This window comes from Monodon monoceros, unplaced genomic scaffold (genome assembly GCF_005190385.1).
Source record: "Monodon monoceros isolate NGI ecotype Baffin Bay Population unplaced genomic scaffold, NGI_Narwhal_1 Super_Scaffold_12, whole genome shotgun sequence".
Classification (NCBI taxonomy): Eukaryota; Metazoa; Chordata; class Mammalia; order Artiodactyla; family Monodontidae; genus Monodon; species Monodon monoceros.
In genome coordinates, this window is record NW_021703768.1 from 40,828,250 (window position 1) to 40,853,998 (window position 25,749).

Consider the following 25,749-nt stretch of genomic DNA (forward strand, 5'->3'; position numbering starts at 1 on the left):
GACACTATTATGCACCTCATTTTGTAAGTGGGGAAGCTGAGTAATAGAAAAGTTAAATATGTTTCCCAAGGCCACATGGTTTGTCAGTTTCAAAGTAAAGATCTGAATCTGGGCATTTCACTTTTGTGTCAACACTATTAGCCCCCCCTCCTCACTCTGTGTTCTCTCTTGCTTCTATTCACTCTGTTTTCCTTACAACCTCTTCAACTAAGTATTTTAACTACATTTTACCCTTGGGGACACTGAAGCAAACAGAGAGTAACTCTCCCAAGAGTTACCAGCTAGTAAGGGACTGGGTTCAAGCAATGCTCTATCTGCAAAGCCCACCCCTTATCCAATATGTCCCACCACTGCAGGCTATGAGGCAAGGCTCTTCACTCTGGAGCTCCAGGAATTGGGTTTTGTTTAAGAGGGTCATAAACTCTCTGAAATGTATAAAAATATTTGGTACTGTAGTGAGAACCCCCAGTTGGATTCAGACTTTCAGCAGCTCCATTATACTGAAAAGATTAATTGGCCCTCCTGCTGCTCCAACCTCCCTGAAGAATTTGGTCTGTGGTAGGCTCAGAAGAGCTACTCTCATCCCCAGGCATTTTTTCTTTTTTTTTTTTTTTTTTTTGCGTTATGCAGGCCTCTCACTGTTGTGGCCTCTCCCGTTGCGGAGCACAGGCTCTGGACGCGCAGGCTCAGTGGCCATGGCTCACGGGCCCAGCCGCTCCACGGCATGTGGGATCTTCCTGGACCGGGGTACGAACCCATGTTCCCTGCATCGGCAGGCGGACTCTCAACCACTGCACCACCAGGGAAGCCCCCCAGGCATCTTTTTAGACTAACTAGATATGGAGCAGGAACCTCAGGGACTATCCTTTCTTCCTTCTTCTTCCAAATCCCACCAGTCTGGAAGTTCATCAAAATTCTCAGTCTGAGACTTTGTGCAGGGAACAGGCTAAAGGTTCCTCCTAGAGCTGGAATTCCATTTCAAAAGGCACAGTCTTTATAGCTTTACCTTCATAGCATGCATAGCAGTGATTAAAGCTTGACACAATCTTAGTAGGCTTAATATACTTGATGTTGAAGGGAGAAGGCTTGTAGAGGACACAGGTTTAAATAGGTTGGGAAACATGTCCTGAAATATGGTACCACACACTAAGGGAGATGCCCAGTCAAGTTAATATAGCCAATAGGATAGAATGAGACTCGGTCCACAGAGGATCCCTGAGAAATCAGATCGTTCCTCTCTTTACTTGATCTCATACTGATGTCTGATCCACCCTTGATGATTTATTTACTAATCCCAAAGCTTTGTTCCTCATGCAATATGCATATCCTTAGGGAGTGTGGATGGGGAATAGCACTGCCACCTATTAGTCTTTTATATGTTAATATAAATGTTTCATTCAACATTTATTCTATATTAAAGTCATTGAGCGTGTATTTCTGCCAAGGACTGTTTAATCAGACCTTTGCCACAGGGTTTTGAACTAGGGGGACACGAATAAGATCACTAAGTAAATACAAAAAGAAAAAGAAGGAAAGAGAAAGCTACCAAGAAAGTCTGGGTGCTCAAAACAAACTTAACTTGTTGCAAATGTTGGCTGGTATTGGCCCTGTTCAGTTTGAAGCTATAAACTGTATTTTCCTAATCTCCACTCTAATCACCCAACTTCCACTGAAAACCCAATGTTAATAGAATCAGTTGGGTGGAAAAGTTCAGATAACAGAAGTTAAGCTTTAAAATAAAGCATTTAACATGTGAAAGGAAAGGAAGGTTGAAAAGAAGCAAAAAGACTTGAGGAAGAAGAAGAAAAGGTCAGGAACTGGGCGAGGCAGGAAAGAGAAAAGTCGTGATTCACCACTTGCTTTTGTAAAAGGCTTGTCTGATTTATTTTCAGAACATGCAGGTACAAGTTAAAGGGCTTAATGGTTTGTGAATCCAGAACTTTTATAGTTGGCTCAAAGGAAAAGGCCTGATACATGCAGGAGAACTGGCATTCTAAGGAAGACACATTTATTGTTTCTTCATGTTCATTTGTTCTGTTGTCACCTTTTCTGTGACGTCTACCACCAACTAGATTCTGGCATGGAGAAAGACATAAAGCCCTGAGTAAAATTTCTCTAATTTAAAACTGCATATGTTTGACCATTTATGCCCTCAAAGCCCTCAATTGTTCAATATAATTATTTTTTAATATATACTTCCCTTGCATAATTTACCCTAACTTCATGATTAAAATGACATGAAAGTACCGCACTTTCAAAGAATTAACTCACTGTCTTTGCTTGAACTATTATAATCCACTCTCAAATTAAAAAAACAAACAAACACAGATTTAAAAAGAGAATACTTCTCTAGGACCCTTTTTTAAATTTCTTTTTTTTAAATATCCATTTTAGATTAGAATATTGCAAAGGTACCTTCTAGCTCCTATCCTTATTTTTATTAAACTCTTTAATTGGAAATAATAAAGCACTTGTAATTTTTATGATGCCCCATATCACAAAGCATAGTGAAAAGGGACCCACATTCGCCACTATGTCAAATATTTCATATGTTCAGTGACTTCATTTTCATATCCAAATGATACAGGGTGTTTTCAAGAGACTCTTTATGTCAAGCCTATATAGACAGATGTGCTAACACATTTAAAGTTAATCCAAACAACTCAGAAATCCTCCCCAATCCCTTAGCCATAGTGTACCTACGAGATTCACCATCAGCAATAATTATCTCAATTTATGACCATCAGTTACTTGATGGAAATTTCTCTGCCACATCCCTGAAAAAGAAAGGTGATGGCAAAGTAGAGACAGTGCCAGCTAACTGCAGTTTGTATGTCTCCCAAAATATTTTTCCAAAACCCTTTAAGTTAGTTTGCTACATATACTAGTTTTTACTAGGAGACATGATATATTTAATACAAAAAAGTTAGAAATGAAATAGCAATTTGATAAATGACATTTCTTGACATTCAGTATTACTTAATAGATCAATGAAAAAAATACCTCTTGATTATATTATTTGTATGCCCACAATTGCTAACATTTTACTAAACTAAATTTTATCTGAGATTAGTATTTATTACCTAAATTCAAATAACTAATTGTATTATGTTTGGTATTTTCTCAACAGATTGGATTCTTCAAAAGACCACTGAAGAAGAAAATGGAGAAATGAAATATTTTAGAAGAAATAATTATTCAATGATCTATCCTCAGGTTTGCCTCAAATATGTGACAAGAAATTTATAAATACAATTAAAGACATAGTCACATAACTCTACGTAATCCATCAGGGATTAATCACTTAGAAAATGACAGATCAAGCAAGATCCAAAAACAATACATTAAAGCTTTATTTTATAAAATGTTGAAAAATATTTTTAAATAATTACTCATTTTTGTTGAGTATTTAAGCAAAATTACAAAGTGTTTTGAAGATGAAAAATAACCTGTACAAATATGTTTATATATTAAATCACCATTCCAAGTATTTAAGGAATACATAAAAAGATTTTTATGATCACTGAAACATTTACTTTCAAAATAATATAAATTAAGCTTTTTCCATTGATTCCTGATGGATATTCAGCATGATGGTCAATATTTGTAAATGTCAAGAAAGGAATTTTACCTGAAAAAGATCACTTCCCCCCATTTAAATGAGAAAAATTTCCCAGGTGGAGTCTATATACAATATGGACTGAAAATAGAATTAAATCACAGAGAATATATTCAGCATCTTTGTGTTGGGTTCTGTACTGGGAAAGTTTTCTTTCCAAAGTGTTTGAGAAATAGTACAATTGAGCTGAAATTCTATCTAGGATAGAAAATCAAGATAGACTTGTTTAAAAGCAAGTGCACTGAATGGATTAATTTAAGCTTTTACAGAACACGCCTAGTTTTGGTATTGAACTCTAAAACTCAAAACTCTTTTATACTGAAAAAGCACAGCAGTTTTATGTGGCATAACAGTGATTTGTCATGAAAAGTCACGTTGTGTGTGGGATATGCTAAAATGGTTTCTGAATGGAACTGACAATGTAGATGGATGCCGCAGAAATGCTGGTCATCTTTTGAACGTGAGGGGGTCCCAGGATGTAACCCAAAGTAGCAATTGTCTCAACTCCTTGGTACATGGTTCATTCAAACCCTCAAGCTGTGAGAGTATGTTTATTTTTAATATTTTAAAAGATATTTAATTTTCCAAACGCGGTTCTTCTTTTTATGAAAAAGCAGTATTCCATTTCAGTATTGCATTTTACCAAAAAGCCACTGCTTTTTGAGTGTGGCATATGAATGTTTAAATGGACCTCCGGAAATGTATTTTAAAGAATTTCAAGTTTGAAACCTCGCACCAACAGAAAGACATCACACCTTTGTATGAGCTTCTTTGTTCTTGAAGTAATCACCGTGGTGCATCGGACTCTACTGTAGCATAAGCTCCTAGGTTGTTCCATTTCTTAGGGAAAAAACAATGAATGAATGTACATGTGAACTACGGCTGTAAAATTTTCTGATACTTCTGCAACTCTATCTCTCCACCTGATTGACCATCACAAGATCAGAACCTGTACTTATCTGGAAAGTCCTGGGCTCTACTTTTCTCAAAAAGCAGCAAATCAATGGAGAAATTAAATGCCATACATTTAATTTTTAAAAACTAATTTCCAGGGAATTATCTGTGTACTCAGAGGCAGCCTACCTCATGGCTCTCTACATCTACATCTGAGATCCTGATGGTCAAAGGCATGCACCTGGGGAGTGCTGAGGTCATCAGTAGCTAGAAGAAAGGCTAAGTTTTTCCAGAGATTTGGTATCCTCTTCCTGGCCTGTGATTGCTCAGAAGTGTCCAGTTTTAGAATTTTCTTCATTCCTGCTATCTATCTCCAGGTTCCAAAATCATTCTTTCCACCTGTTCTTTCTTTGCCCAACAAAACTCAGGTCTCTCATATTCAGTCACCATGGTGCACAACTCCAGTGCACAACCTGCTCAGCAGCTCTGATCCAAGCTCAGCACATTCTTAGAAATAAATCTAATAGATAAAATGTTAAAAAATTCACACTTGTCCTCTGACTCCTAGGCAAAGTATTTACTGAACCAGGAGTATGCACATTTCAACTAAACATGTTGTTAACGTAAAGGGGAAAAATAGAAAAGATGGCATTTTTAACATTTTAGAAAAGAGAGTAAGAGCTGTTTGGCCAAATCAAATAGCTACTTATAAGCTCAGCACAGTTTTTAACATAATTCATTCCTGTTTTTTAAGTAGAATATTAAATGAGCCAGATATCCTATTTCCTTAATATGGTGATTTGTTGAGGTTTATGTATGTATGTGTCTGTGCATATGTGCGTGTGTGTGTATAAACACACATGCACACACACACACATGCATGCATGGACACAAATTGGAGGAAAAATACCTCAACACCAAATAACAGAGTTTACAAGAAATAAACACACAAAAGCTACACCACAAGAAAAGTTTGATTCATCCACTTTGCATATAGTTTTCACTTTCATTAATATTTAACTGTAGCATACATTTATGCAACTATCTAAAAATCATAAATGTATAATTATTATTTTGACTAAATTAATAAGTCAACAGATGTCCCAAATTAGCTTTGTACAGATATCCTAAAACAGAGACAATGATTAAGAAATGTACTAAACTCTATTATTTTATTTTAAAACATTTAATAAGAAAAGTGATATTTAAGACAATTTATGAGCTTATTCATTAAATTAAATTGCAAAATAGTTTCTTCTTTTAACTTTGGTATTTTTTTAACTTAATTATTTCTTCCACTGTGGACTGAACTATGCATGAAGTCCCTTTCCATACCAAGCCTACAATGGTATATTGGTAAATTATTGAACAACTGGCTCTCCAGGAGGAAAAAATATCCCTGATTTGTGTCATTTACCAGTTTTCATGGTCTAAATAGTTTTGTCACGGCCATTTTCAAGCTACCAACATAGCCCTAACCAGCTTGCAGAATTCCTGAAAATGTATTTGTCAGTTCTCAAGAACCAGTATGAGCTAACTTCAGTGCACCATTGAGATAGATTAGATGACAATGATAGATAGAAGATAGATAGATGACAAATGATAGATAGATGACAGATGATAGATAGATATAGATGATAGATGGATAGATCAATATAGATGATAGATAGATAGATAGGTGTAGATGATAGATAAACAGAAATGTAACATGAATATATATATATACACACACACAAACATGCACAATACAATCACATTTCAAATTATTCTTAAAACGTTGATCTCAAACCCAGCAAAGTGCTACATAGTTTCCCATTCTTCAATTTCAATTTCTAAAATTAGAGTCTTCCTTTAATGTTAATAAAATGATACGAACTTGCAGGAAAAGGAGTTGAAAGCACTATATATATATATATATAAAGGGTGACACTGAAAATCAGAACTACACAACCACAAAGAAGCTGTTTCACTTTCTCTCAGAATCCAGAGCCCTGCAGCCATACTGTGAAAGGTCATCCTTTGTAAATATTTGTAATTTCTATGACCCAGTTTGAACTTCAGTGATCCAATTTGTTCAATTATTTTCTCCGAGCACTAGATTCATGGGCAATTTAATCTCTGAATATTTTTTATGTCATAACTGTGCTTGAAATGAGGCTGTGGGAGGACATATTTTACAAAATTTGATGTTTACTCAACCAGAGTAATTTATAATTTTACCTCTTATAAAACCAATATCTAGGCTCAATTAGAAAACAAATACCTGCACCAAAGCAAAAGGTGGTTGTGCAGTGCTTGAGTAAACCTGGGTGGAAGGGGAAGCTGAGAGAAGGGCTGGCATGTTCTCTCCAGGCGGCCCCCCGAAGGGCCACGGCTTGCACTGTGTGAAGGCTACCCGCCAGCGTCTATGCACTGCGCTTTCCTACAGGATATCTTCTCTGTCAAACATGTTGTAATCTGCTCTGTGTGAATTAACTGTCTTGCTTTGCACAACAGTGAGAAAACTAAGAAAGACCCGGGCTCAGAGCATGGTCCGTGTGCCCAGTACAGTCACAGTATCGTTCAAATAAAGAGGCTTCTGGCAAATCAGCCTTTTAAAAATAGTATCCTATGTATCCTTCATTGATTTTCAACACTTCTCAAGTCTCCCTCCATTAGATTAGTCTTCTCACCCAAGGAAGATTTTCAAGAAGACTACTAGAGAAAAATCTTTTTAAAACGTGTGCTCTGTTTGCTACGAATACCAGCTTCTGTGATTTGATCATTTACACAGGATGTCAGTCCTCCGTTCTGTGGCAATCTAAAGGGTTGGTATGGTAAATGTAATAGGGACAGAATGAAAGGCTTGAAGAGATGAAACAGCTTGAAGAAATTTACAGACTGTTACTGGGACACTGTCAGCAGCTAGCTACTCCAGTGGGGAGCTGGCAGGATTTAGCCCTTTGTTGGGTCTCCATCAGCACACCCCCAATCCCCATCCTCACCCATGGAAATTATAATCTAAAGCATGATGGGCTTCCCTGGTGGCGCAGGGGTTGGGAGTCCGCCTGCCGATGCAGGGGACACGGGTTCGTGCCCCGGTCCGGGAAGATCCCACATGCCGCGGAGCGGCTGGGCCCGTGAGCTGTGGCCGCTGAGCCTGTGCGTCCGGAGCCTGTGCTCCGCAACGGGAGAGGCCACAACAGTGAGAGGCCCACGTACCGCAAAAAAAAAAAAAAAGAAGAAAGAAAGTAAAGAAGAGCTTTAAAATCCTGGAAATGATGCTACTTTCTAACTAAGATCTCCAATTTAACTGTAAACAGCAGGCATTTTAATGCAAACACAACTTCCAGGTGAATCCACTAGACAGCCCTTCCAATCAGACTGCTGTCTCTAAATACCTCCTACCCAGAAATTCTGAAACTGCCACTGGAAGTGAACTTTGCAGTGCATTACTAAAGGCTAAAGGCTGCCGTTTCAATGAGAGCACTGTTGTGCAACATCTTAAGTAGAACGATAAAAAGAGAGTTAAAATCTAACATTGTAATCTGGTGAACGTGTATTTTTGATCCTCATATTAAAATGTAACCTTGAATTTAGCAATTCCAAGTAACAGCCTTTAACCATCAACCTTGAGGAAAAGTAAAGGAGCATGTGCCGGCTCTTCAGCCCCAGGTGCATTGTCCCCTACAACATGTGGTGCCCAGGAGGTCCAGTTCCTAACTGATGAGAATGGATCCTCTGCTGCTGTAAATGGCCTAAGCTCCCAAATCCACTACATCCCAGGATCAGCCCTCCCACATCAGACACACACATAAGCACGTGCTGAAATTTTACCATACTGAAAAATATACAAGGATAAGTTCTCACTTCTAATGTTGGACTCTTTGCTTTGAGATCAGCCTTTTTTTTTTTTCCTTTTAAAATATATTAAAGGCTTTCTCCCATAGCTAATGAGTTCAGAACTTTACACAAGACTTCCTTGCATTTTCCTCCCATTACAGGCTAGAGAATTTCAATACCATGAAGACTGGACAGTAGGACCCAGGGCCCATTTGCAGGATCTCTCTGCTTTCTGCCTTCCAGTTGGCTGTTTCTCTTCTCAACTGTACAGTGGGGATGTTTGGTCTTAATTTGGGTCTTCTTGGCAAGGCCATTCTAAGCCTGGTACTCCTTGCAGGGCCTTGAGATCTAGATATTCTTTACTGGTGAATTGAGGCTTGGAAATCCTTTAATTATCTGACACACCATGGAAATCACGGCAATATACTAGGCAGATACCAGTGACACTCATAACTGTGATTATGTTTGATCTTACCATATTTGAAGTCACATCTTGATGAAAAATGACTAAGTCTGGAATTTCAGGAGCTTTCCTGCAAGAGACTGAGACTCGGTGTTTAACCTTTTATTTCAGTTTGATCTATGCATAGAGATTGGGGACAAAACTTTTAAAAGAAATGTTCCAAATGACAGAATGAAAGGCAGGATTCAGCCATCTCCTGCTGACAGTCCCTGTCCCCAGTCCTGTTTTTCAAGAAGCGGAAAGAGGATTGGATGGGGAAAAGTGAGTATCATAATTGTTTCTTTCTGCTACATATTGTCAAGCAGAAGGAAGTCACCACACGGCACACTAATTGTGGCTTTCTGAGAGATCTTAGCATCATAGGTCCAATGACAGGTGACGGTCTTCCTGCCATGCCCCCGAGGCATCTTGCATTTTGAGAGACAGAAAAAAAAATGTGGGGAGAGGGAGAGGGAGGGGATGAAGCTATTCATCTTTTATGTACACACCATTACTCCTCAAAAATACTGTAAGCTTCCTTAGCCCACATCATACCTGGCTACAATACTAACACGTGTACTTCACACAAGTAAACTGTTGATTAAATAAGAGTAAAAGTATATTCTTACCTGTCTATTAACTAGGGCTAATTTCCTGAAGTTTAACGTGCTTTGGCTCAAGTAAAAGCAATCATTTGAAGTAACAACAGCTCAGATCTTCTTCATTCCAGAAGCATTTCACACAGTGCATCCCAATACTTAGTGTTTAATTGAGAGACACCACTGCCTTTATTCAGACACCACTTCCTTTATTCAGGTTACAAGAGCCACCCTGTGCGTTCCTTATCAGGAGGACCAGCCTGAAGGGGGATTGGTGTACTGTGTGTTACTACTATTAGGTTGTAAAATTGTTAAGAGACAGTATAAAAAATTGTGTCCATTTTATTAAAAAGTAAAACACTGCATATAATAACTACTGCCCTGAAGCATGTATCATACTCACTCCAGTAAACTTTTCTGCATGGTCTAACATAAAGTATATTCATTGCTTTTTTTATTATTATTATTTACCTCAGAATAAACTCATTAAAATGAATAGCTTAAGGGTGTGTGCATTTCTACAAGACTTTTATTGGACCAACTCGTTAGAAGAAAATATTTTTATTGCATTCAAGAACAAAGAAGCACGAAATTTGTTGATTCTAGTAATCTATTAAGTGCCTAATTTCAACCCATTTGAAAAAAGAAATGGGTCATCAGATTACAATGAGTTAAGTTGATATAATTAGAAATAGCTGAGAGAGTAAAAGAGTGTTTTGAATGTCCTATGTATGGTGCATCCTGTATACTGATTTGAGGTCAGAGGTTTGGTATTTTTGTATAATTCTGTCTTATCTTGTGCATCAGCTGTGTATTTTACGTCAAGGTAAATAAGCATCTTGTTTTATATGTTAAATTTAAAAAGATGACTTTTTAAAAGAAGAATGTGACTGCTGTGATTTTAAATACATAAATTTTATCCAAGATTAATATTTCTTCCAATGCACCAACTTTTTTTTTTTTTTTTTTAGCTCCTTGGTAGGCTTTCACTTTGATGCTCTAAAGGGAAAAAACAGAAAGCAAATTAAGTCTGTCTGTGGTGTTTCCTGTACACAATATAGCAATGTGATTAGTCTTTTGCAAACTTGAGACAAAAACCACAGAATCCATTATTACTACATATCTTCTTCTAATGAGATGTTTTATTAATAAATTGTCTGCTATACAATAATAGATTGGACCACATAGTATAAAACAAAAAAATACTAAGAAGTAAAAAAAAAAAAAGGTATTTTCTCTATTCAGCTTATAGTTTAAAGAAGTAAAGTTATTTCATATATAAGGGCTAGAAGAAAATGCAGGAAGAAGTTTGAGTAGTAATAACACGTTCATCTGGGTTTTTTAAATATTTATTTATTTTATTATTTTTGGCTGCGTCGGGTCTTAATTGCGGCGTGTGGGCTTCACTTTAGTTGTGGCGTGGGCTTCAGAGTGTGTGGCCTCTGTATTTGTGGCACACAGACTCTAGTTGTGGCATGTGGGCTCAGTAGTTGCAGCACGCGGGCTTAGTTGCCCCGCAGCATGTGGGATCTTAGTTCCCCGACCAGGGATCGAACCTGCATCTCCTGCATTGGAAGGCAGATTCTTAACCGCTGGACCACCAGGGAAGTCCCAACATGTTCATCTTGTAAAAGGTTTTATCTTCCAACTATGCATTATGGTGAGTGAGGGAGGTATTTTTATGGAAGACAAAGACTGAGTTTTGAAGAGGTTATTTGTAAGGTCCTGTACTAAATTTGTGTCAGTACATGGCCCCAGTGTGCTGTCTTTTCTCTCTTACTGTGAGGTAAGTAATTCTCCCATTTCACCATTTGCCCAGGAGGAAAATGCAGTGCAGGTACTAGAAAGAATCTGGATATATTCTCTGTAAAATAAATGACATATATAGAAATTTATTACTTATAAGTCTGGAGCATAGACACAATATTTGCTTTTCTTTCCCTTCGTGATGTCTGATTATAAAATTAACGTGATAATCATAAACAGATTTCAGTAACAATGTTCACCAAATACAAGTGAACATTAAAAGGGATGGAGGTGATTTCTGTTTTCTTCTTTAGAATAGCTATATTATTTGAATTGTTTTTAAATAAATATCAATTTTTAGGTCAGAAAAAAATCATTTAGGGTTAAAGGGAATATATTCACATTGTAAAAAGTTTGGAATTCAGAAAAATGATTGTAAAACAGTCATTACACCAGCACCAGAAATTACTAACATTAAGTTGTCTTGTTTCTGAGCAAACATGTTTATTTTTTCCATATTTCTATTTTGACATACTTGAAATCGCAGAGAATATGGTTCCCTGTACTTTAAAAAATTTTAACATTACATTTCTTAATTTTTCTTTCACATTAAAAGGGTGATAGCCATCAACGTCTTTCCCTTATTCTGGAGTTGACAACAGGGAGGAAAATTACTCCCACATTCTCTCAAGTTAACAACCATTATACACATATACACATGACATACTAGAATTCTCCATAGTCCAAGTGTCAAATAATTACTTCTTTAACTACTTCTTCAAGCAGCAGTGGGACAGGGTAGAGAACAAGGAGTAGATAGGGAAAGATGGGAAAGGTAATCTCACTAAGAATAATAGCAAATGTGGCCCCATTTATCATGCAAAACCAACTGGGTTATTTTTTAAACAAGCCTAGAAAAAGAAAGAATTTTTGCCAAAAACAAGGCCTGGCATCAGTATCATACAAGCTTAACAGAAAGAAGTCAGTGAAGGGGAAACAGGAACAAATGAGCTAGGAGACAGATAGAAAACAAATAGTAATATGGCAAACATAACTCTGAACATATCAATAATTACATTAAAGGTAAATGGTCTGAACACTCAAATCAAAAGTCAGAGATTGTCAGACTGATAAAAGAATAAGGTCCATCTACATGTCCTCTAAAAGAGAGAGATTCAAAGGCACAAATAAATTGAAAGGAAAATTATGGGGGAAAGATATACCATGCAAACAGTAACCATAAAAAAGCTGGGGGTGGCTATCTTAATATCAAGCAAAATGAACTTTAAGATGAGTGCAATTCCAGACTTGGGAAGATTCTATCCTTATGAGGGAGAAGGAGACCCCTGGAATTCCTCTAAGTATATAGAAATCCTAGATTTATACTTGAGTTGACTTTGTTGTCTTGCAGGTTTTCAAGAACTCATTGGTGCCTGAAATTAAACTTCTGTGTGGATTAGAGCCGAATCATGGAGTCATCTCACTCTGAGACTTGCGTCTTAAAAGTGTATAGCATCTCTGACCTGCACAGAGTTTAATTACAATGGTCCAATTCCTTCCTGATTTCAGAAATAATAGGGCAAGCACCCAGGCTGCCAGCCACTTCACAGATGAATGCTGTTTGGTCATGTGCCAGAGTTCTAGTTAGTACTCAACTGGCAAGTACTGGCTTGAATTAATAAAAGCAGCATTGAAACATCTGCAGGTTTGGTCTTTAGCTGCCATTTCACCCAGATATTTTTGTTGTTGTTGTTGTTGTAGTATCTTTCAACTGAGTATGTGTGGCATGAATTCATTTAGATATCAGAATCTCAAATGGCATTCCAAAGGCAAGCGTGGAAATGCCCCAACCTGGAAAATAAAGAATAGCCTCCAGAACTGACCATTAGATGGTAATTAGTGGAGCTGGAAATTAGCCATGCCAAAGAATCTAACCGTCCTTGATGAAAGGCCCAGGGCTTTTTAGTTTTACATGCTGAGTCTCTCATTTGCTATTTTCTTCCTTTACTCTCAGACTTTTCTATTCTATTTGCACCCAAGTACCATCTGTTGTTCCTTTTCACACACTTTTCAAACCTTTATTTCACTCCTGCCCACTCTGCATACCTCACCATTATAAGGTGGGTAACTGTGCAAAGATTCCAATTAGTGTATTGTTTGACAGCACCTCAGTTTTCTACCATCTAAGATGGACCACATCATCATGAATGAAGACTGTATATTTAAATGGAGTCATTTGTATTCTGCAAGAGGTTTACAGCTGGGACATGCGATCAGGTAGTTTTATTTTGTTTTGTTTCCTAATAATTTTTTTATGGAAGTATTGTTGATTTACCATATTAGTTTCAAGTGTAGAGCATAGTGATTCAGTATTTTTACAGATTATACTTCATTATAGGTTATTACAAGGTAATGGCTATAATTCCCTGTGATATACAATATACCCTTGTTGCTTATCTATTTTATACTTAGTAGCTTGTATCTCTAAATCCCATACCCTTAATTTGCCCCTCCTCTCTTCCCTCTCCCTATTGGTAACCAGTAGTTTGTTTTCTATATCTGTGAGTCTGTTTCCGTTTTACGTATACATTCATTTGTATTATCTTTTAGATTTCACATATCAATTATACAGTATTTGTCTTTCTCTGTCTGACTTATTCCACTAACCATAATATTCTTGACATCTATCCACTTTGCTGCAAATGGCAGAATTTCTTCTTTTTCTTTTCTTGATGTGATATATATCACATCTTCATTATCCATTCTTCTGTTGATGGGCATTTGGGTTGGCTATTGTAAATAGTGCTGCTATGAGCATTGAGGTCCATGTATCTTTTCAAATTAGTGTTTTCATTTTTCCCAGCTGTATACCCAGGAGTGGAATTGCAGGATGTGAAGCAGGTAGTTTTGCATGAAGCTGATGAGGCTTGGTGAAGTTTCCCATTTTACTCAGAGGAAAGGGGGAAAAGGGAGGACACTGACATTTATTGCCTATATCTCACATGCCAGGCATTGGGCTAAGGAATTTGTCAACATTATGCTTTTTAATTCTATCAATAATACTAAGTGGAGATTGACAGCAAAGGGCCGTGAGAGAAATTCTTTAGCGCAAAGGAAGAGTTCCCCGTTGTGTTTGTGGTGATAGTTACATGACTATATAAATTTGTCCTAACTCTTCAAATTGCACACTTAAAATTAGTACATTTTATTGTAATGACAGTATATCACAACAAAGGTAAGAAAAATAAGAAGAAAAGATTTTTAAATGGAAATTATAAATATCTAGACTGATGGAAAGTCAGCAACTCAAATGATGGTGAAGCTGGATGACAGAAGCAGATAGCGTTCTCAGGAACAACAACAACAAAAATACTGAAAAGGAAAAGACCCACTATGCATATAATATTTAGAGAGATGGAAAGGTAGAGATGAAAGTAGAAGCAATAATCAAGGAAATAACAGAAGGAAATTTCCCTGAACTGAAAAAAATTTAGAATTTTCAGATGAAAGAGGCTCACCAAGTTCCAGTCAAGATTGTTTTAAAAAGGCACAACCTTAAATATGATCTGAAGAGAAAATCTTGTAAGGTTCTCAAGAGATGAAGACATCAGGTACAAATAACCCAGCTCTTTCTGGAATTCCCCAAAAGGCTGTCTCATGCTCAAGAATACAGCTCCTGGGCTTTCCTGGTGGCGCAGTGGTTGAGAGTCCGCCTGCCGATGCAGGGGACGTGGGTTCGTGCCCCGGTCTGGGAAGATCCCACATGCCGCGGAGCGGCTGGGCCCGTGAGCCATGGCCGCTGAGCCTGCGCGTCCGGAGCCTGTGCTCCGCAACGGGAGAGGCCACGACAGTGAGAGGCCCGCGTACCACCAAAAAAAAAAAAAAAAGAAAGAAAGAAAGAATACAGCTTCTTTGTTATCAAGGGGCATCTGCCATTTTCTTCCTCTAGTTCTTGCTCCTGGCATGTCCTGCCGCTGTCATCCTCAGTACAAAGGTGCTGTATTGTCTTTACTTCTGAAATGAGGATGAGGGGTGGGAGGGAGGCTCAAGGGGGGGGGGATATGGGGATATATGTATACATACAGCTGATTCACTTTGTTGTACAGCAGAAACTAACACGACATTGTAAAGCAATTATACTCCAATAGATATTTTATTAAAAACACATTAAAAAAGAAAAGAAAATATAAGTCTATAGAAAAGGAGATTGCAAGGGTGTGTGGGGGTTAAATTCTAGGCTCCAGAAATGACATCTGGGGAAAGAGCTGTGGTGGACGTGGACTTTAGGATGCAATTTAAGGAAACTAAATGCCAATATTAATGCCACAATGTCTAGGAAAGGAAAGAAGAGAGACTAATTATTCATATTTAATCACATCTTTAAAAGGTATTCTCAATTTAGGCCCATATGGCTTCCTTGACTAGAAACTGATGAAACAGAACGGATATTTCTCTTACATATTTACTTGTACTGACCAGGCTGAAATGCTCAGATCCTAAATGCTGCAAAAACGACCTAATACATTTATGTGATTCTTTTCCCTATAATGCAGTTTTGAAGAGGGTAAGCTGGGATTTTGTATCTCAAAGTGTAATTTGGCCCTGCAATATACTGTAAAGAGAATGGATTTCGGAGTCTGGGGGGCTTGGGTCCACATCCCCGTTCTGCTGTTTACTAGCTGTGCATTCTTAGGCCCTGTTTCCTGACCTTGGCCCTCTAAGAATAAGCTTCTTCACTCACACAATGGACATCATAACAATAGCTCATAAAGTTGTTATGAGAAGCCAAAAGAAAATAAACTTAACATAATAATACATGTGGCATGTCATACATTCTTAACACATGGTAGACAGTCAAATAATTATCTCACTGCCCTCTTCTTAGTGAGATATATAGATTTTAAATTTCTGTAATAACTTAGGACAACAAGAAAATTGTTTTTCCTTTAGATTCCAAGTAAATTTTTTAAACTATTTCAAATGTAATTCCCACTGTGGTTGACATTAACAAATATTTTTTTAGTCAAAAATAGACACATTTTCTTTTTGCCACAGTTTATAGAACATACATCTATAATTTTAAGCATATAGAAATGGCAAGAGTTAGTTTTGGTTTGGGTTCAAATTAAACTGTGTGTCAATGGATAGAAAGTGATTCAGCAACTGGTTGATCTAATCTTTTCTTATCAGCACTGATGCTTGTCACCGACCTTCCCCTCCATCCTCATGTTCATCTCCGCAGCCTACAACTCAAAGAGAAATGCAGGAAGTTCTGTTGCTTTGCTGCAATTACTGAGAGCCAGTAAGAGGAGTATATAAGGAAATCCTACTTTGGGGCTGGGGGTGGAAATAGACCATAAACAAAAACAAAAGGCAACTTACATGCAGCAGTGCATACAGGCGTACATCAGAGATACTGCAGGCTCAGTTCCAGACCACCACGATAAAGCAATAATGCAAGAAAGCAAGTCACACAATTTTTTTGGTTTCCCAGTACATATACAAGGCATGTTTACACTATACTATAGTTTATTAAGTGTGTAATGCAATTATGTCTCAAAACCCCTCATGTACATACCTTAATTAAGAAATACTTTATTGCTAAATAATGCTACCCATCATCTGAGCCTTCAGCAAGTCATAGTAGTAACATCAAAGGTCACTGATCACAGATCACAACAAACATAATAATAATGAAAAGTTTGAAATATTGTGGGAATTACCAAGATGTGACACAGAGACACGAAGTGAGCAAATGCTGTTGGAAAAATAGCGTCGATAGACTCACTCGGCACAGGGTTGCCACAAACCTTCAATTTGTCAAAAACGCAAACGTGTGAAGTGCAGTAAAGAGAAACGCGATGAAATGAGATCTGCCTGTAATATACCAAGCATGTGTGTAACCCTTGGGTTCTCAGGCATGAGAGCAGTTATAGAGGCATACAGTAAATGGATTGGAGTTTTACAATAAGATTTCTCTGAATCAAGTCCTGTTGAGAGATGTGTAGGACCCCCAGACCTAAATCTTTCCTCTGATCTTCTGTGGGTCACTAGAATGTAGATCTCACAGATATCAATCAGCAGCAAGACTGTCCTCATTTTCCTTTGCTCCTCTTACTATGAAGATGGTCCAGACTGCATAGTATGGTGCCCGGGTCATAGTTGGCTGTTTCTGCTTTTGATATTGATCATTTGGATATGCTTGGTGGTGTTAGCGGGGAGGAGGGTGCTCTTCCCCTCTACCCTCTTGGGTTCACAGCCTGGGCCCCTGTGAATTTGACTGTCAAAAGATAGAATAACAAGAAAAGAAAAAGCCAAAATTTATTAACATGTGCGTGGAGCATATATATGGGAAACTCAGCGATGAGTAATTCAAAGGTGTTGGTTTGCAAACTGGTCCCTTGCCATTTAGGAAGGCAAGGAGAGACCGAAGAAAGAGGCAGGCCACTTCAGATTGGTAGGTGGCAGATTTAAAAAGCAAGGGAACTTCCATTCAAGGCTTGTCTTGGGCCCCTGCAAGATGAGTAGAAATGCACAGTCACCTGCCAGGATCATCAAAGTTTATATAGAGGCCTTAAAGAGGTTCAGTCACATACACAGTCTAGTTGGTCTCAACAGCACATTAGTCTCTCAAAGCTGTATCCCTGAAGGGGCTCCTAGTGTGGGTAAGTGGGTGGAACTCACATTCCCAGGACAGGGGATGAGGTGAGGAGCTTCCAGTTGCCTGTCCAGCTTGAGGGTCAACCACTGGTCACATCTGCTAGATGACCTTCTCCAACAGGAGGGGTGGTTAGAACTTGGGGTTTATATAGCATCTTAACAAAGCACAATAATTTTGTAGAGAAATGACAAGACAAAGGAAAAGTAGTTTAGGCTTTTATGGGTTGCAAACCGTGGAAAGGTAAATATACAGGGAAACGAAAGAAAAGGGCTAGTTAATAAGGCTTGTCATATAGGTTTCTCTGGTGCCCTCTCTTGGTTGGTAAGTCTAGAGCTATCTCTGGTGATTAAGAATTGTCCTGCACTTCCTGGTAGAGAGGAGAAAGCAGGGTCTTTCTTGAGTCTGTTTATTCTCAATTGCTTTGGGCTCAAAATAACCTTTATGTCAAAGTGGCATGCTCTGTGGTGGCACACTCTGAACCACTTCTGTGGCTTCTAATTTGTAGTCAGTCCCTCCTCTTGGTTCATAATCCAGTCTGTGTTTGCTGAAATGAGGAAGCTATCTACCACACCACTTGTGGTATAACTTAGCCAAAATATAGCACTATCTTTTACTCTATTCCTAGTATGATACTACCGTTTACCATTCTCTCTGTAATCCTTTTAATATGTTCCCCCCACCCCCTGCTCTGGGATTTAGAGCTGACACCTTGCTTTACTCAAATTAATATCTCCCCCTGAAAAACCCCTTGTTTCTTGGATTAATATTTCACACCTGGTTTATGTCCCAGAGATAGTTCCTCCCCTGGATGTGTGGGTCTGTAAGATTAGCCCTCCAGACTCTGGATCCTCAAGTTAGCTTGCCTCCTGTGAGTACATCCTCCTCGCCCTCCAACCCCACACACAAATATGCACACATGTGGGAGCACACACTCACATGCATACACACACACTCCTACACAAGAGTGTTGGTACTTTAAAAAAATTTTTAATATTATTTAAAAGTTTATTCAAAATATAAATATGTAATGCCAAGACTTGTCAAATCATATAACTTAAGTATGTACAGTTCACATGTCAATTCTACCTCAATGCAATTATTAAAGAAAAAACAAATATAATCACTATTATAATTTTCTGCTTAAAAAAAAAATATATATATATAAGTATATGGCAGGGGTTTGTGCTCGGGTTGGAGCTGAGATTTAGTCATATGTGTCATGTGGAATTAGGTAGTTGGGGAAGGAGAAGGCGGAGAATGGAAAAGAACAGAAGCCAAGATTCAAGGAAGTATGATGGAAAAAATGCTGAGCCAGACTCAGAAACAAAGCCAAGGATCAGGAGGAAATAGCGTTTCTGGATATAATGTGGTAATTTGTCTGAATGCTTTGAAACTCAGCCTCCCAGGATGCAGATATGCACCCTGGGGGAGGGGGAAGGAAGTATGGCCACAGGTGAATCTCACTGGCTCTGGGTATCACACTGGAGCAAAAGAAAGCCTTTTGGGGAATCCCTCTAAGAAAATGTCAAATTGAGAGGAGGTTGCAGCCTCCTCATTTTTAGGCAGATTCATAAGCCAGTGTGGCAGCATGAAGTCTGAAGTTATCACAAGAGGGAAAATGGAAAGGGATCTACACACACTTGGTGGTTGAGGAGAGAACCACTCTCAAGCTGTAGGGGCCAACAGCAGTCGCAACTGATCTCCGAGCACAGGTGTATAAGTCACAGCCCAGGGACTCAAGAAGGGCCCTATACGGTGAGAGGAGGACATCTGGGTATTTGCATGAATGGGATCGCATTTGTACTCAGAGACTGGCAGCTGACAAATTTCAGTTTACAACCTCTTTGTACATGTCACGGGTGGCAACTCTAAGAAGAAAAGGAATGGCCTTACCCTAGTGTAGCATGTGAAAATGTGTTGTTCTAAGGGCTTGAAAAATGTTAAATCCCCTCAACTTTAAGCCTTGAACCATCTGCACTGACCTTCAGATTTAGAGGTTTTCAATGGTATAAGCCACCTCTCATGTAACTATACCTTTATAAAGGTTCATACTGAATCTAAAGAAAATGTGCCTAAATGTTCTTTCATTGAACTGAATGGCATACACCAGACTGAACTTCCGTATCCTCTGCTCATATGCTTCATATAATTTCAGCTAGAGCAAGACTCTAAGGACAATATTTGGGAATGAGATTTCAAGCTCACTGAGGACAGGCAGTTAACATTTTGGTCCTCACCACAGTACTGAGCCCATTACTTTGTGCGTGGTAGGTGCAAAATAAATGTTAAGTGAATGCGTAAAAGTTATTGCAAGATTCTCAACTTAATTCAAGTGAAAGATCATGTTAGAAACTATAAGAATTTATAAGAAAGAGAGAAAGTCTGGAAAAGAATTATACAAGAAACTTAGAGGCAAATATTACAAGACCATGAAATGGACCAAAGTTTGTGAGGCAGGAATGTAGCTGTTGCTTTCTCACATAGCATAATAGGGGATGCAGAAGCAGAAAAGATTTAGATTAGATGATTAAGACTGAGATTCCTGGCAAAATTTAAGTTCAAAATCTTTTGAGGCTCTCCCATCTTCACTGTTTTCATTCTTTTGATGTGTAAACAAAACTCACTGGCCTGCCAGTCAGATGAATCCTAATGGCAAAATTGGCTCTGTTTGACTTTTTGATGTTAAACATTTGAAATTCATTTCCATCAAAAAGGATTGACTCCAATCCAAATGGGACAATCAAAGTTACTTCAAATAAGATAGGAGTTAATGTCACTCATAGGATGCATTAAAAGTTAAATTGCCAAATGGTTGAGAAAGGAGGGGTCTTGGTTTCAGAAAAGAATAAAAGCTACCTAAAGAATCAAAGATTGGCAGAGGACTTTAAGAAAAAAGATATCGTGAATGGTTTATGAGTGTGTCAAACTAAAGAAGACCGTGTATTGAGTTAAACTTAGGTCTCATAGAATCAGGACTAGAGATAGGCCATGGAAAGCTAAAGGTACTTGCTGGGTGAAGTTACAGGACACTGGAAATGATGAGTAATTAAAGAGGAAGTCAGTCTACAGAGAGGAGAATGGAGCAGGTACACACAGGAAGGCAAAGCCAAGAACTCACACAATCCCTAAAAGTTATAGAATGAACTGTGTTCTTGCCTTCCCAGTCTCCACTTTAGGTCCCTAAGACCAGGCTGTAATTCATGTCTTTGGGTTCTCTGAAATTTCCTCATGTCCATTCAATTAACTATTCTTTGACTTAGACCAAGTAAGATTGATTTCTTCCCCTCTGAAAAACAGCTGATTTCTAACCGAAACATCTAAGTTTTCCCGAGAAAGCAGAACAGCAGAGAGCCATACAGCCGGCTGGATCCATCATACGACGCATTTCTTTAAAAGAATCTAAAGTATATATGAATAATGTTTCCCCTTCATTGAGCTTTTCCTAAGTTCTAAGAGATAAACTTAACTCCTTTCCTCTGGTTTCCCTTAATAAATTAAGATGTTAGTCCTTAGCTGAGCAAATGTACAAACCTTTATTGTGCGTCAGCTCTATGCCAGGCCCTGTTTTAGGGACCGTGAGTAAAAGAAGTTAATGAGACATGTCCACTGTCCTCAAGGATTTCCCATTGGAGAAACACATATGCCTTAAAGGTAAGCTAGTTCTAAGCATAGAAACCTACTCAAACCAGATTAAAAGAAAAAGAAAAAATATTAGGAGGATACTGGGGCATTTCATGGAAATAAAGTTTGGAAGGGCAGGCAGATCTCACAAATGACTGGAAACAGAAAATAGAAAGAGGTAATAACTAAAGCAATCTCTCGCTTCCCACTCCCTCTCTCCCTAGCGCATGTGTGCTTCAGTTTCTAGGCCTTTCATCTCTGCATCTCTGTTTTCTATGAATAGCTACAGACTGGCTTTTTCTATACTCATTAAAGAAAATGGTTGCCCCGGGTGAGCATGAATTCTAGTGCATGTAGTCAGCAAAGTCTCTAGAATCTATACCCTGAATACAAATCCCTGGGAGACAGTCTGATCGATCAGCTGGGGTCAGGTGTCTACCCGTATCACTAGGAGGCAGGGTGATGTGAGTCAGTGACTTCTGGACGAGAGTCATGGCAACCTCAGAATGACCTACAGGCAGAGCCGGCCCTTTGTGCATCTGGCACACGTATGAAGACAGATACGGACAATCTAAAATGTGTAGGTATATTGATAAGTGCAGAGAACTGAGAAACATAGAAGTATTTTACTTTTGCTTATTTGTTTTGTTTGTTTTTTAGTTGAAATGTCTCTTACTTTTGGACATTATGCAACTCAACCAGCACCTGGACACCCATGGTGAGTCAAACTCAGTGGATTCTGAATGTCACTCAGACTTGTCATGGATTTACTGGGTGACATTTGAGGAGCCACTGGTTACTTCATTTCAAAATTTTCAGGACTTACACAGAATTTCACATTCATTGCCTTTTTCAGGTCTAGGGAGAGGAATATCAAACTGTTAGGGAATTCATTTCAATTTAGTAACTATTTTTAGGAACTTATTTGCCAGGTATAGGAGTAGACTCTTGTGATATAAACATATATTTAAGAGATCTAGCATTTAAGTGCGAAGGTGGAGTATACACATGTAACTAAATTCAAGTCACACCATAATACATACAAAAGAAAGATTTTTTTTTTTAACTGTGGGAGATGGGAGCCAAGAAAGAATAATTCATTATGAATAAAGGAGATGGAAAGGCTGGGCAGCTAATACACAATTCTATTGGAGCCTTGAAGTAGAATTTTAAGAAATGCAGAAAAGGGAGAAAACTATTCCAGGTGGAAAAAATAGCTAAAATTAGCAAAGAAGGGAGAGGTCAGCCAGTGAATGGGTGAATTTGCCCTAAGTGTAGGGAGGAACCATGAGATATGGCAGAGGCAGGTTGGGGTTCAAGTGGGAGCTTAAACGCTAAGGTACTTGAACTTTTTCTGGTAGACGTCCAAAGATTTTCAGCAGACAAATCCTGCATTTTAGAAAGAAAACTGTGATGATGGTATAAAAAGTGGTTTGGAAACAGGGATGGAGAAAGCACAGAGAGATGATTTAAGAGACTGTCTCGTGGTACAAGATCAAAAGGGCTTTAAAGAGAGTAGCAATGGAACAGAAGGTAGGAGATGACATCGATAACCAGGGTAGAGGGTAAAGAGAGAATTGATACACTGCGGTGGCCGGGAGGCCTGGTGGTAGCTCTGAGGACAAAAACCAGAGGTTTGTGGTTTAAGTGAATGTATACATGGAAATGAGATAAGCAGAGAAGAGCCTGATATGAAGATAAAAAGAGATCAGAAGGGAATGCTGGGAAAAACTCATCTGAGCCCCCTCCCCCAGAACTCCTGCCTAGAGCTGAAGGGAGGAATAGAGTTCTTAGTGTTCTTAGCCGTTCTCAGAATGTGGTCCCTGGGTGTCTAAAGACTTTTTTTTTTTTTTTTTTTTTTGCGGTACACGGACCTCTCACTTTTGCGGCCTCTCCCGTTGCGGAGCACAGGCTCCGGACGCGCAGGCTCAGCGACCATGGCTCACGGGCCCAGCCGCTCCGCGGGATGTGGGATCTTCCCGAACCGGGGCACGAACCCGTGTCCCCTGCATCGGCAGGCTGACTCTCATCCACTGCGCCACCAGGGAAGCCCTAAAGACCCTTTTAAGTGATCAGTAGGTCAAAACTACTTTTATAATAATACTGAGACATCAGTTGCATTTTTCACTGTTTTCATATTTGCCCTGATGGTGCAATGGGATGGTGCCCTGATCTTGCATTGCAAGAACAATGATCAGTAAGAGTAATCGTTGCATTCTTCAACCCTGAGCACTAGCAGAGAGAGAGAAAGAGGGCAAGAGGGAAAAGAGAGAGTTGGGGAGGAAGAGGGAGGGAGGGAAGAAGAGGAAGAGAAGGGAAGGGGAGGAGGGAGGAGAGAAGAAGGAAGGAAGGAAGGAAGGAAGAATGGAAGGAGAAGGAAGGAAGGAAGGAACGGAGGGAGGGAGGGAGGGAAGGAAGGCTAGTTTTACTTGAGAATGTCCTTGACAAACCCGTAAAAATTATTACTTTCATTAAATCTTGACTCGAGTACATGTCTTATATTTTGCATGAGGAAATCGGGTGGTACATACAAAGCACTCCTGCTGTGCACTGAAGTTGAACGGTGGTCTCAGGAATGCACATGGAACACCAGTTTTACTTGAAAGAGTAACTGGTAGACAAACTATGATTATCCAGACTTGGGTATTTCACAGACATTTCTCAAAAATGAACAAAGTGGGCCTTTCATTTCAAGTGAAACAACCGATAGTCTATTTTGCCAATGATAAAATTCAAGCTTTCAAATGAAAATGAGAAGTTTGGAAAATGCATATCTGCCAGCATGAGCTCGACAGCTTTCCGATATGTAAAGGCTTTTCTCATGAGATAGGTGGCGATATGAGTTTTTTGATATCGTGTAATGAGATGTATCAACAAAGAGCTGCATCACTCCATGAACTAGTGTTTTCCGAATGAACAATGCAAGCCACAATGGGACAAAATCTTGCATGAGATCTAGTCAAAATACTCAACGGACCAATGAAGTTTAGTGCACCAGGTGCTGGAGGAGGTCACGGGGAGGATAACTGTGAGCTGGACCAAGGCAATTTCACAGGCTTTCCCCGCCCCCCAGTACCTTCTATCCACTGTTCCCACAGCAGGAGTCACTCCAAGCCTTGAGAGAGTAATGTTACTGAGACCATCTGAACTGTACATGTGACTGAATGCTATTAAGGCCTCTATATAAACTCATCATCTTGCAGGAGGGCACAGAGATCCACTCATCTTACCCAAGACAAGCCTCATATGCAAGTTCCCTTGCTTATTAAAACTGCCACCTACCAATCTGTAGTGGCCTGCCTCTTTCTTGGGTCTCACCTTGCCCTCCGTGTGCTGACTGTACATGCATGCCCAGCTGAAGGATCAATGTTCCTATCCAGTCTTAACCAGCTCAGCTTGAACTAGATGCAGCTGACTCCACATGGAGTCCTTCTAAATTTAGCATAAGTGTTCCTTATACAAGAAAGTCTTCCAAGATCCTCCAGGTCTGAGTCAGATGGCCCCCTTTGTGACCCTAAGCTACTCTCTGCCTGTATCCATTAGAAGTTATCCTGCGGCTGGTGGTTTATTTCCCCGTCTCCCCCACTAGATTATACTCTCTCTGTGAAGGGCCAATTTCGAATTTCACCCAGGGTACTTCCCAGGTGGCAAACCAGCACCAGGGTAGGAAAAGTTCATTGATATGGCTTCCTGTTTCACACTGCAACTGTTACCAAACCAGGTGCATCTTGTCCGACCCATGGCAAGCCAAAAGGCTGAGACACAGAGGTTTGCAGCACAGTGAGGGTTTATTTGCAAGGCAGCCAAGTGAGGAGATGGGAGAACAAATCTCAAGTCCACATCCCTGAAGGCAAGGGGCTGGGGCTATTTATGGGATAATGAATAAAGAAGCAGGGTGGTCTGAAGCATGGGGAGTGTGGAGAGCATGGGGAAATGTGATTGGAAAAAGGTGTGGTAATCGTTGTTCTGCACAAGCATAAAGAAGCTACAGGCCTCTGCACCTTCCAAAGGTCACCCAGGACACTTGCCCAGTTGAAGGATCAGTGGTCCTATCCAGTCTCAACCAGCTCAGCTCAGACTGGACACAGCAGACTCTAAGTTTCTAGAAAACAACTCACTGGGGCAAACATCTTATGGTTTAGGCTATGTGCAGCTTGGAGGGCATGCAAATCTTAAAAAGACTTTGATGAGTGAAGGCAGGTGAAATGGATTTAACCCACAGTTTCACAACTAGTCTTTTAAAAACACCACTTGTTGAATCTTGGTGCAGTATCAGAGGAATAGCCACAAGTATGTTCTATTTTTCCAGCTATAAATCTCTGCAATGACAGAGTAATTCATATAA

General features: G+C 39.2%; 1 protein-coding gene across 1 annotated transcript in view; it reads left to right on the plus strand.

Annotated features, from left to right (window-relative positions):
* Positions 1-4,371, plus strand: part of ITGA1 (integrin subunit alpha 1) — a 166,976-nt gene extending 162,605 nt beyond the window's left edge. The window contains exon 29 of the mRNA XM_029217228.1: positions 3,131-4,371. Within this exon, the coding sequence (XP_029073061.1) occupies positions 3,131-3,175 (45 nt within the window). The 3' untranslated portion in view covers positions 3,176-4,371. The remainder of the gene's footprint in view (positions 1-3,130) is intronic.
* The last annotated feature ends 21,378 nt before the right edge of the window (positions 4,372-25,749 follow it).